The sequence below is a fragment of the Nycticebus coucang genome, chromosome 7 (assembly GCF_027406575.1).
Source record: "Nycticebus coucang isolate mNycCou1 chromosome 7, mNycCou1.pri, whole genome shotgun sequence".
Lineage (NCBI taxonomy): Eukaryota > Metazoa > Chordata > Mammalia > Primates > Lorisidae > Nycticebus > Nycticebus coucang.
In genome coordinates, this window is record NC_069786.1 from 107,318,357 (window position 1) to 107,332,065 (window position 13,709).

Here is a 13,709-nt window from a genome sequence, read left to right on the forward strand (position 1 = left end):
TAATTTATTTATTTTGCAGTTTTTGACCGGGGCCGGGTTTGAACCCGCCACCTCCAGTATATGGGGCCAGTGCCCTACTCCTTTGAGCCATAGGTGCCACCCCGCCCAGCTATTTTTAGAGGCGGGGGGTCTCGCTTTTGCTCAGGTTGGTCTCAAACCTGTGAGCTTGGGCAATCCACCCATCTCCACCTCCCAGAGTGCTAGATTTTTTAATAAATGCCTTTTATCATATTGAGAAAGCTTTCTTCAGCTTCTGGGTTTTTTACTGTTTTTATCATGAAAGCATATTGGGGTTTGCCAAATGCTTTGTCTGAATCTGTTGAATATAACATGGTTTTTTTCATTTCATTAATACATTATACTACATTGATTTTCAAATGTTGAACCACCCTTTACCTCAGATCAGTCTACTTGGTTGTAGTATATAGTCCTTTTTATATAGTTCTGGATTCAGTTTACTAATATTTTCTTGAGGATTTTTACATCTATATTCATAAGGGACATTGGCCTTTAGTTTTCATTTCTTGTGATGTCATTGTGTAGTTTTAGTATCAGAGTAATACCAGCTTCATAGGATAATTTGGGAAGTGTTCCCTTCTCTTCTATTTTTTAGATATCCTTGTGAAAAATTGGCATTAATTTTTCTTTAAGTATGTGATATAATTGACCAATAAAGTCATCTGGGCCTCAGCTTTCCTTTTGTGGATAAATCTATCCAGACTTTCTATTCCTTTTTTAATTGATTCCTACAGTTTGGGCCTTTCCAGTGATTGGTGTATTTAATCTATCTCCAATTTGGGTATAATTGTTCATAATGTTTTCCTATAATCCTTATTATTTTGGTATGTTTAGTAATGATGTCCTCTGTTTTATCTATGATTTTGTTGGAACCCTCTCCTTTTCCCCTCAGTCTAGTTAAAAGAGAAGTTCAGGTTATTGAGTTGAGATCTTTATTATTTTTTAATGTAGGCCCACATAGCTATACATTTCCCTCTAAGAACAGCTTTAACTTCATCTCCAAAATTTTGGTATATTGTGTTTTTATTTTCATACATCTCAAAGTATTTTCTAATTTCCCCTGTGATTCATTTTTTGACTTATTGGTTATTTAAGACTGAGTTGCTTAATTTCTATATATTTATAAATTTCCCAAATTTCCTTCTGCTAATAACATCTTATTTCATGTCACATATCACTAGGTTAGAGAACATACATTCTGTTAAGTTTATTCAGTTTATTGAGGCTTGTTTTACTGCTTACATTACTCTAGAAAATGTTTTGCATGTCCCTTGGGTCTAGTTGGTTTATAATGTTGTCAAATTTTTTTTTTATTTCTTTTGCTGAATTCTGTCCAGTCATTCTATCCAGTATTGAAAATGAGTTAGTGTGGGTGGCGCCTGTGGCTCAGTCGGTAAGGCGCCGGCCCCATATACCGAGGGTGGTGGGTTCAAACCCGGCCTCCGCCAAACTGCAACCAAAAAAATAGCTGGGTGTTGTGGCGGGCGCCTGTAGTCCCAGCTACTCGGGAGGCTGAGGCAAGAGAATCACTTAAGCCCAGGAGTTGGAGGTTGCTGTAAGCTGTGTGAGGCCACGGCACTCTACCGAGGGCCATAAAGTAAGACTCTGTCTCTACAAAAAAAAAAAAAAAAGAAAATGAGTTAGTGAAGTCTCCAGTGATTATTTTTGAATTGTTTATTTCTCTCTTTATTTCTGTCAGTTTTTGCTTCATGTATTTTAGGGCGCTGTTGTTAAGTGCAGGTATTTGTGTAATTGTTACATCTTCCTGATAGATTGGCAATGTTAACATTATAACATGTCCTGCTTGGCCTCTAAGTAAAAAAAAATTATTTTAAAGCAAAACACACTTCGATATTAACATAGCTACTTTAGCTCTCTTTTGGTTCCTGTCCACACCGTATATCTTTTTCATCCTCTTCTTTTCATCTTATTTGTGTCTTTGAAACTAAACTGTATCTCTTAATGAGAACTAATAGTTGAAGCACATTTGTTTGTTTCTTATCCATTCTGCTAATTAGGCCTTTTGATTGGAGCATTTAGTCCATTTACATTTATTGCAATTGTGGACAAAATAAGATTTATTTCTGCCATTTTAATATATGACATATGCCATGTGAAAGACACAGTTTTCTTTATATTTTTACTTTATAGTATAATAGCAGTTTAATGTTTTATATAACATTTATAATGTTATATTAAAGCATAACATTTATGGCTTGGCACCCGTAGCTCAGTGAGTAGGGTGCCAGCCACATACACCAAAGGTGGCGGGTTTGAGCCCAGCCCTGGCCTGCTGAACAACAATGACAACTACAACCAAAAAATAGCCGGGTGTTGTGGTAGGTGCCTGTAGTACCAGCTACTCAGGAGGCTGAGGCAAGAGAATCACTTAAGCCCAAGAGTTTAAGGTTGCTGTGAGCTGTGACTCCATGGCACTCTACCGGGGGTGACGTAGTGAGACTCTATCTCAAAAAAATGTATAATAATAAAATAAAAAATATAATAAAATATAACATTTACTATAGCTAATTTGTCAGGTCAGTCCAACATCTAAGCTTCCTTGGGGACAGTTTCTATTGAATGCTTTTATTTCTGTATATAAGTAATGCTTTCTTGGTGTATCAATTCAAAGTATTCATATATAGTATAGCAACTCTGTAAATCAAATGTCCTCTTTTCTCCAGAGGGCTTTTTTGTAGCTTGTTGTTGTTGTTCTGCTATTTGTTCGTTTAGTGATTTTCCTTGACTGATTTTGTACAGTCTATATGCTTTGTTGAGTGTGATCACTAAAATCTCTTCTCAGTTAGGTTAATGGTCAGGTAAAGATAGGTAAAGATTTTCTCAAGTGTCTTGCGCTAATAAGACCCTTTTCCCCAGAGGGCTTTTTTGTAGCTTATTGTTGTTGTTTTGCTATTTGTTCGTTTAGTGATTTTCCTTGACTGATTTTGTACAGTCTATATGCTTTGTTGAGTGTGATCACTAAAATTTCTTCTAAGTTAGCTTAATGGTCAGGTAAAAATCAGGTAAAGATTTTCTCAAGTGTCTTGAGCTAGTAAGTTTTCCGGCCTTTGCTTAGGGACACTTCGGATGTGTGAAGACACACTTTCAATTTTCTAGAAGTTTAAAACTATACCATAGTCTTTATCTTTTCACTTTCTACTTGTGTAGGGTCTCAAGATAAGCCAGAAATATTAGGACCTTCTTGGGTCTTTGCTGCATAACCCTGCATATGTGTGTAGCCATCCAGATACCCAGGAGTATGTCAGAGGTTTACAAGTCCCTATGGAAATTTTATTCCTTAGATTTCCCCTTTTAGGCCTCTCTCTCTCTCTGTCATCCTCCTGCTTGCCCCAACTGATATAAACACCCCAAGCAGCTGCATTGTTAAACACCTTCGCTTGCTAATTTTTTTAGCAAATGACCTAGGAATAGAGCTGTTTGCACTAAGTAAGCTTTGAGTCAAATTAAATAAAAACAAGTCCTATGAATGGGGATTTTCGAAGGAGCTGTTAGCTAGGTCAAGTAGTGACCATTCTCTGGCAATGAGGTTTTTAGGGAACTCCAAACCTACTCTGCCCCTTCAATAGTTCCTAGGCTGCTCGTTCCCACAGCATGGTTGCGAGGTTGTTTATTTGCAAGGTTACTAAAAAGCAAAATAGGTCAAGTTAAGATGCTAGAATTACCACTGATCTTACCAAGATTCTGCCTTTTATTTTCTACCTTTAAAGAAAAGAAAATAAATGCTCCTGGGCGGCGCCTGTGGCTCAGTGAGTAGGGCGCAGGCCCCATATACCGAGGGTGGCGGACTCAAACCCAGCCCCAGCCAAACTGCAACAAAAAAAAAATAGCCGGGCGTTGTGGCAGGCGCTGGTAGTCCCAGCTGCTCGGGAGGCTGAGGCAAGAGAATCACATAAGCCCAAGAGTTAGAGGTTGCTGTGAGCCGTGTGACGCCAGGCACTCTACCCAAGGGTGGTACAGTGAGACTCAGTCTCTACAAAAAAAAAAAAAAAAGAAAATAAATGCTCCTAAAATTGTTACAAGCATTTGGTTAATTTCAAAAGTTCTAAAAACCTTTATTTTGACTGTATTTGCCAATGTTCTCATTGTTTTTATGAAGGAACAGATTTGGGAGATCTTTACTCCACCTTTCCACCTTACATATTTTTTCTTTTTTTTTCTTTTTATTTTGGCCAGGGCTGGCTTTGAACCCGCCACCTCTGGCATATGGGACCGGCACCCTACTCCTTGAGCCACAGGCACCACCCTGTATCTACATATTTTTAATAATATTTCCACATACATCTACTTTGTACACACGATTTACTCTTTGTAGGTTCTCTAAAATCCCAAATAGCCGTATAAGTTGCAGTACGAGAATCAAAGGCTCACAATTCATTAGTGCTTTAGAAAAATGACATCAATATTTTTATATTAGTAAGCTGCTAAATTCCTTTCCTACCTTCCTTGGCTTCTAAATCTAAATCCTTTCATTTATTCCATATGGAATTATAATTATTATTATTTTTTTTGTTTTTTAGAGACAGAGTCTCACTTGATTGCCCTTGGTAGAATGCTGTGGCATCACAGCTCACAGCAACCTCCAAACTCCTGGGCTTAGGCGATTCTCTTGCCTCAGCCTCTGGAGTAGCTGGGACTACAGGTGCCCACCACAACTCCTGGCTATTTTTTTGTTGCAGTTTGGCTGGGGCCGGGTTTGAACCTGCCACCCTCGGTATATGGGGCCAGCACTCTACCCACTGAGCCACAGGCACCACCAAGAATTATAATTATTATTAATTTATTACTTATTGCATTTATTGATGAAGATGAAAACGTTAATGTGTCATTCATACCCTAAATATATGTGTACATATATTTTCTCCTACCCTATATTAGTGCTTACCATCTTTCATACACTCACATGAACACATCATTTGCATTTATGAAAAATACCTTAGGCTTCACTGAGAATTTTATCTTCACTGATGTAATAATGAGAGCTGATCCTCCTGTCCCAGAGTGTCAGGTCTTCTCTTTCTCTACAAAATAAGCAGAGTTATAGTACTTAGAAGATGGGTTGGGTTTTATTGTTTATTTTAACATGGGGAGACACTCTGTATAACTTCACCTTTTAAAAAAAAATTCTGGCAAGGGCTGGGCGCAGTGGCTCACACTTGTAATCCTAGCACTCTGGAAGGCCAAAACAGGTGGATTGCTGGAGATCAGGAGTTCCAGACCAGCACGAGCAAACGCGAGACCCTATCTCTAAAAACTAGCTGGGCATTGTAGCAGGTACCTGTAGTCCGCGCTGCTCAGGAGGCTGAGGCAAGTGGATCATTTTAGCCCAGGACTTTGAGGTTGCTGTGAGCTATGATGCCGTAGCACTCTACTCAGTGTGACAGCTTGAAACTCGGTGTCAAAAAAAAAAAAAATGCGTTTTTGAGAGACCAACATGAACATAGATTTCATTATAGTTCCTAGTGAGACTCTGTCTCAAAAACAAAAAAAATTCTGGCCTATTTTTATTGTTGCTCAGATTATGCTGTTAGGTAGGTAGGCCTTGAACTGAGAAATGTGGTCGCATTAGAATTACATTGCTTACAAAAGCACCTTGGTTTTGTCTCCCCCTGCAGACGAGGAACATACCACGGAACACACACCAAACCACCACGTGCCGCAGCCCCCGCAGGCGGTGTTCCCGGCATGCATCTGTGCGGCCGTGCTGCCCATTGTCCACCTGATGGAGGACGGCGAGGTGCGGGAGGACGGAGTCGCAGGTACCGTGTGCCCAGTCACACCACCCGTGACCTTCTTAAGCTAGTCATCTGATGGAGCACCGTAGGTCAGTTCTGAGCAGCAAACGCACGTTGAGTTGTTTTATGCAGGCGTTAAGTTACAGGTTTGTAACATCACGTACAAACACTATCTCTTCCTCCTCTTACTGTCTTACAAAAACATTGCATTCACTAAAGCCGGGCACAGTGGCTCAGGCCTGTAATCCTAGCACATGGGAGGCCGAGGCGGTATGGATTGCCTGAGCTCACAGGTTTGAAATCAGCCTGAGCCAGAGCAAGACCTCATCTCTAGAAGTAGGCAGGAGTTGTGGCGGGCGCCTGTAGTCCCAATTACTGAGGAGGTTGAGGCAAGAGAATCGCTTGAGCCCAAGAGTTGGAGGTTGCTGTGAGCTGTGACATCACAGCAATCTACAGAGGGTGACAAAATGAGACTCAGCCTCAAAAAAAAAAAAAAAAGAAAAAAGAAAAAACTGCATTTACTATGTAAAGTAGCTATTTAGGTCTGGGAGATTTTCTTAGGATTATGAGAACACACTTATTAAGCTACATAGAAATACCACAATGACTTTGGCCACCACGGAAATCTTAGCTATAGCTTGATGCCACTAATGCCCTAGTTTTCATTTAATTACTTTCCAGAGGTACTATCCTCCAAATAGAATAACTGTGAAATGAAATTATGAGTTACCTTTGTGGCAAAAGCTTCATATTCTTAATGTTGTATAAAAAAGTTGTAATAACTCAATAATGGCTTTTTAACACCCCCCTCAAAATAGGCAAACAATATTAAACAACATGATTATTTAAAACAACAATAAAATCTTAAATTTCAGCTACAAAATAGGTAAAGAGAAATGAAAATGCCTATAGTTGGTGAAGAAACAGGGAAAAGAACATCTTCACATCTGAATATAAACTTGGTATAAGCATTCTAGAACAGAGTTCCAGATATGTATCAAAAAATTTTAGAAGCTTAAAAACCCTTTGATGTAGATCTGGCTTTTATCAATTTCCTAAGGCAATAGTGAGAGCTACATTACGGTTTAGACAGGAAATTGTACATTGAACATTATTTAAAATAGCAAACACTTGGAAAGAGCTTAAATATCAAACAACGAACAATTAGTTAATCATGCTCCATATGACAGCATTCTGTGCACATTAGAAATTTTTCTAGGCGGGCGGTGCCTGTGGCTCAAGGAGTAGGGCGCCGGTCCCATATGCCAGAGGTGGCGGGTTCATACCTAGCCCCGGCCAAAAACCAAAAAAAAAAAAAAAAAGAAAGAAATTTTTCTAGGCTTGGCACCTATAGCTCAAGCAGCTAAAGTGACAGCCACATACACCTGAGCTGGCAGGTTCAAATCCAGCCCAGGCCTGCCAAACAATGACAACTACAACCAAAAAAAAAAAGGAAAGAAATTCTTCTAGAAGAATATTAATATATAAAAGTGTTAAGTATATTGCTAACTAAAAAATTGAGTACCAAGAATGTTTTCTATATACAGTACTATTTTAAAATACATGTAAGTACATATTTCATGTATATGAAGGGACATATTCCAAACTGGTACTAGTTGTTTCTGTGACAGGTTAACTTACCAGTCTTTTTTCTCCTTGTGTGTTTTTGTATTTTCTACAATTTAAGCATTGAACCTCCTTACTTAAGCAATTAGAATAAAAATAATGTTGTAAAGAGTTTTTATTTTTAGATAACACATAATAATTGTACACATTTATAGGGTACAAAGTACTATTTCAATACCTGTATACAATGTATAATGATCAAATCAGGGTATTGAGCATATTATTCACGTCAAACATTTATCATTACTGTGTTGGGCATATTCAAAATCCTTCTTTTAGCTATCTGAGAATAACATGAACAGACTAAATTTATACTTAACTATTGCTAACGGTTGTCTTCCCAGAGCGTATTCCTGTCATTGTCTGTAATTTTGTATTCGTTAACCAAGCTCCCCCATCCACACCCCGCTACCCTTCACAGCTTCAAGTTACCGCTATTCTACTCTCTACTTCTGTGAGACCAACCCATTTAGTTTCTATGTATGACTGAGAACATACAGTATTTATCTTTCTATAACTGGTTTATTTCATGCATAAAGATATTTTTGCAACTAATTTCAACCTAACAAAAACTCACAGCTCTTGCAACTATTTATAGAGATGCATCGAACCTAAAGCTCCAAATGTTTCTTAGTACTATTGATCAAGCTCTTAGTACTATTGAATAGTTAACTTCTGAAGTAAGAATAGGTATCATTTATTCAAAATATAGGCTGAGTGATAAATTGGTGCTAACTTCTACATTCCTAGTTTATAAAATTAATGGAATTTGGAGGCTGTTCAGACTGAAGGTTATCCAGTGTTTACCTCCACTGCCTTTTACCTGCCTGCCTTCTTAGCCTGGGTACTTCTAGGCAATCTTAGCCTGACCACCTTCTCTAAAGAAGTAGCACTATATTTCTCATTAGACTTAATTATTTATTCCTAAGTCTTCCTCATTAGAAGTGAGAACCTAATTATTACAGGCTCAACTACTTTATCTTGCTAAAAGAGTTACTATTTAAAGCATTCATGTGGACAATAAAACATTATCTTTAATTCATGTGTATTGTAAACCAAAACATATTTTCAAAAACCAAATAATTTCTTTAGCAAATTCTAACATGATTTTAATGTGATACGTACTTACCACTGCTAATATTAGGATAATTTTCACAACAAAGACAACAGCAAATATCCAGCAAGGTACTCTTTGCGAAGCCACTTAACCTGAAGATAATCGTACATTTTTGTTACCTTTTCTTTACATATGAAAATGTTCAGGGCGGCGCCTGTGGCTCAGTGAGTAGGGTGCCGGCCCCATAGGCCGAGGGTGGTGGGTTCAAACCCAGCCCCAGCCAAACTGCAACAAAAAAATAGCCGGGCGTTGTGGCGGGCGCCTGTAGTCCCAGCTGCTCGGGAGGCTGAGGCAGGAGAATCGCATAAGCCCAAGAGTTAGAGGTTGCTGTGAGCCGTGTGACGCCACGGCACTCTACCGAGGGCGGTACAGTGAGACTCTGTCTCTACAAAAAAAAAAAAAAATGAGACTCCTTCTCAAAAAAATAAATAAATAAAATAAAATAAAAAAATAAAAAAGAAAATGTTCAGAGACAACAACAAAGAGAACAAGTATCACCTTTCAAGAGAAAGAGATCACAGACCCTATTTAAGGCAAAAAAAAGAAGAGATTTAAAGCTTAGTAAATTATAACATACTTTATTTCCATTTAAGGGTTATCTTCATGTAAGACAAGTGTTCAATTTTCTTTCTCTTTTGAAGTGAGTGCAGTGGCCCAACAAGTCTTATGGAATTGTCTAATTGAAGATCCATCAACAGTTCTTCGACATTTTCTGGAAAAACTGACCATCAGCAATAGACAAGTAAATGCTTCTTCCTTTTTATGTAGTTGCGTAGCTGCAAGTGTGAACACTATTAAAAGTAGGCAAAGAACTTTCTAGTACTGTGCATGCAACATCAATGTCCCCTAACACACAGCCAATAAGTACTTTTTACATAATGATGAGTAGTATTAAACTTGGCCATTTTCTTTTGAATTTCTCCATTAACTGTTGTTTCTATATGCATATGGTACACTGCTAGCAACAACCTTAAGATACTGTAAGATTTCAGTCTTTTAAACAAAGATTAAATTCTATTAAGTATGTTTATTAAATTCTGATTGCTTAGCAGTTTGTAATACAGATGGGATTATTAGAATATGTTAAAACTCTTTATTACTCAAAAATTTAATTTGCCAGACCACCCTGTAAGAAGATCATGCCAAACAAAGGTAATTTTCTGGCAAAATACACTGATGATTTAAAATTATTCATTTAAAAAATTGAAACAAAAAAGGAGAAAAAACTTAAAAAGTGGAAAGAAAAACTAAAACTTATTTGCTCATTTCTATGTTATAATCATATTTATTGGAAGATTGAGTTTAGTTTCTGAAAGGTAAGGCTAATTACAGACATCTTAATCTGCTTTTTTATGATCTCTCTTTATCTCTCTGATTTAAAACCTAGGAAGCAGAGTTATGCAGTTCCAAAAACTTTATTTATTTAATGGTTTTTCAACATTGATCCTCCTCACATTCCCATCGCATCTGGCTGCCTTGGCCAAGAGATTTAACTAAACATACAGCTTTTCTGTGATTTGCCTATGACCTATACTTATAGCATTAATTTCAAAAGAAAAGATAGTTTCTGACTACTCATCTGTGATTTTTTGTATGTTAACTGCTAGGGGAAAGGTATTTCAGACAGTTTAAATAAATTTAGCAAGTATGACAAGTACTATATTAAAATATTGAACACCATTTAAATCAACATGTTCGCCAAAGAAAAATCTCCTTTCCCCTTTAGCTTCTAGTAATTTTATTTCCTACACAATGGCGGCTGAATGAAACAGTAAACATTCTGCTCTCCCTTCAGGATGAGTTAATGTACATGTTGCGCAAACTTCTCTTGAATATCGGGGACTTTCCTGCTCAGACTTCTCATATCCTGTTCAACTACTTGGTGAGTTTCAACAGACAGTAGTTTATAAATGTTCACTTCCAGGTAGGAAGCAGCAATATGAGAAAAAGATCTACAGAGATTTTTTTTTCAATAAATTTCCATTAATTATGTGACTGAAGATAAATCATAGTCAAATTTGCCACTTTAGGGGATAGGGAAGCCCCTGTGTCTGCCACAATTTTTGGCTTATAGAAGTCCCTCAATAAATTTCCTCCCTGTGTTCCTTTAAACATATAGACCTTAATTTTGGTTTTCCATAGAGAAAACTTATGTGTCATTTTTAGTCATTTTTTTTACTTTTTCTATCTCAATGTTTAAACACACACACACGCACACGAGGCAAGCATTGCCCTATATGAAAAGTATTTGTGAGCATATATTTCCACACCTACTATACTTTAAACCACCCTGACAGCTTCTTCCTGAACTCTCCAGGATTTACCAGTTTCTCTTTTTTTTGTTGTTTTTTATTTTGTTTAGCAGGCCTAGGCCAGGTTCGAACCCACCAGCCCCGGAGCATGTGGCTGATGCCCTAACCACTGAGCTACGGGCTCTGAGCCAATTTTCCAGTTTTATCACATTCTCCTCCTTACACCCCAAAATGAATATGCAATTTGGGAACGGTGGCCTGATGACTGTGCTTTGAAAGTGCCCCTTAATCCAGGCAGACAAATAGCCAGATAAATGTCTTTGTAAGGAAAACTCCTGCTCTCTCCTTTACTATCCTCAGGGAAATAATTACCCACACGCATTATGTATCCCTAGCAGGGTGATCAGTTTCACTCAACCACAACTCCCATGTGCAGAGAGACTTTGTTCATTCCTTTTTGTTGTCTATGACTAATTTGGTCATCTTTTTCACGAGTGGCTACTTGCTGGTTGGCAAGGGGAAATAATATACATATGTCCAATCTAGATTTAATTTCAGAGTGATAAAAAATATAAAGAATACTTTTAGGCAGTATTCATTCTCTCCTGGGTAAAAATGTTTAGTCTTGAAGAATTCCCCTTCCTTCCTACTGCTTTTGTTCCTAGAGTTATGTGGAATGAGGAGAAGAAAAGATGTTTGTTCCATGTCTCATCCCTTGTATTTTCTCTGGCTCTCTGTTTGTGAGAAACTGTTCTGAGTCTGGCTGGTTGCTGGAAGCCTGGCTGGCAAAAGCCACAGCCCAGGGCTGTTGGAACTGTCTGTAGCAATGTCCGCTTTGAGACTCAGCCTCACCTCAGCTTCTGCTGGTACCTTAGAGTTCTATGAGTTCCATATGTCTCCAGCGTAGGAAGTGTCCTGGGTAGAGCCTCCTCCTCCTCAGTGACACCAGCCTATGGCAATTCCAGATGGAAAGGTCTCCGCCAAGCATTCCCTACTTTGGAGTCCTGTCTACACCACACAAAAACCGATGTTGGCTGAGCAAAGCCAAATGCCAGAGCCTCCCTGAGTTGAAGCATGCTCCCTGTCAGGTTTACACAGCATCAGGGTTGGCATGGAAATGCTCTGGGTGAGGTCCCGTCAGAGTCCCACACAGGAACTGGAGGCAAGACCCTCACCTGCCCACGGACCTCAAAATGATTTGCAACAAAAGATTTCTTAAAGGGGTTTGCTACCCACATAGTTTTAAAAGAATATATCTCCAAATCCTCAATTTCCAAACATGTCGTGACACTTTTCGAACACACCTGCCACCTCCAGCACTGTTCTACCGCACACAAGGAGGGCAACCAGGGGCAGCCAGCCTGCATTGACTGGCATAGGGGACAGAGAAAGAATGTGAACCACTTAGTGTTAGTTTTAAGGGATCCTCCTTTCTGATTCATCAAGGCACTTTAAACCCATAGGACTTTCCACCATTTCCTACATTTGATAGATTTCTGTTAGGCTCAGCCCTCATTAAAGTGTTTAGTGCTTAGAACCAGCAGAGAAGATTGGGTTAGTGATGCTGATTCTTTCAATATAATTGGAAAGTTTTCCAACATATTTTTATAGAAACAATGGCTAAAACCTATGAAGGTAGGAGGATATCTGTGTTATATTGGGAGCTCTTAGATGAAGTTGAAATATCTGGCAGTGATACACTGATGCAACATTTAAGCGTGCTGTTTTGCTTTCTGAATGTATTGTGCATTATTGAATAAGGTAGTTAAAACTTATTTCATTGAATATTCTAGTTATAATCAATCTCCTCTTATCCCAATATATAGACTGTCTAAGGTATTCTACCTCCTATTGACAAAAAAAAAAAAAACTTACAATGAGACATTTTAAATGTCAACTTTAAGATGTGCAAAAGGGCACACAGTTTTTCTAAATTTGTTAGAAGAAGCACAAACAGAAAAGTTGAATTCACCAACTTTGCCAAATACAGCAGTCTTAGATTCAAGACTACCAGAAAGAATCTAAGTCACAAATAATGTTTGGCAAACTTTGTATACAGACTAATTCTGTATGGCCTAAGTACTTGAGCTACCAAGTGACAAGCTGCCTGAAAAACATGATCTTCTTTCTTCTTAAGAATTAGTCGTTGTAGGGCGACGCCTGTGGCTCAGTGAGTAGGGTGCCGGCCCCATATGCCAAGCGTGGTGGGTTCAAACCCAGCCCCAGCCAAACTGCAACAAAAAAATAGCCGGGTGTTGTGGCGGGCGCCTGTAGTCCCAGCTGCTCGGGAGGCTGAGGCAAGAGAATCACTTAAGCCCAAGAGTTAGAGGTTGCTGTGAGCCATGTGACACCATGGCACTCTACTGAGGGCGGTACAGTGAGACTCTGTCTCTACAAAAAAAAAAAAAAGAATTAGTCATTGTAGCATGTAGTCATTGCAGACACTTAAAAACGTACAGGAGCCTATGTGATCAGCTACACCCCAGGTTTCTAGTTACACCCTCTCCGGATTACTGCCACTGAAAGTGTTAGAGAAACATCAGAGTGGAGAATAAGAAGGCACAGGAGATTTGATTTTAAAAAGAAAAGCCAAGGAAATAGAATGTGCGCTCAGGATTAGGGTGGCTTTTTGGATTCTCTCGTCCTGACTTCTAGGTGGGATTAATCATGTACTTTGTGCGGACGCCCTGCGAGTGGGGGATGGACGCCATCTCAGCCACCCTGACGTTCCTGTGGGAGGTGGTGGGTTATGTGGAAGGCCTCTTCTTCAAGGACCTCAAGCAGACGATGAAGAAGGAGCAGTGTGAGGTGAAGCTCCTGGTGACGGCTTCAATGCCAGGTATTGCACTGTTGCTTTGAGGTGACATAAAAACGTTTTTTAACATTATAAATAGCTCTTTGAAAGCCCAAGAGGCTCCTGCATTCATGAGAAAAATTTCAGAG

The 13,709-nt window shown here is 38.8% G+C and overlaps 1 protein-coding gene across 4 annotated transcripts in view; it reads left to right on the forward strand.

The window, feature by feature from the left end:
- UNC80 (unc-80 homolog, NALCN channel complex subunit) overlaps nucleotides 1-13,709 on the forward strand; it is a 256,795-nt gene that overhangs the window by 176,791 nt on the left and 66,295 nt on the right. For all 4 annotated transcript variants that reach the window (XM_053597780.1, XM_053597781.1, XM_053597782.1 and 1 more), the window contains 4 exons: nucleotides 5,652-5,795; nucleotides 9,156-9,256; nucleotides 10,310-10,396; nucleotides 13,422-13,605. In XM_053597780.1, the coding sequence (XP_053453755.1) occupies nucleotides 5,652-5,795; nucleotides 9,156-9,256; nucleotides 10,310-10,396; nucleotides 13,422-13,605 (516 nt within the window). The remainder of the gene's footprint in view (nucleotides 1-5,651; nucleotides 5,796-9,155; nucleotides 9,257-10,309; nucleotides 10,397-13,421; nucleotides 13,606-13,709) is intronic.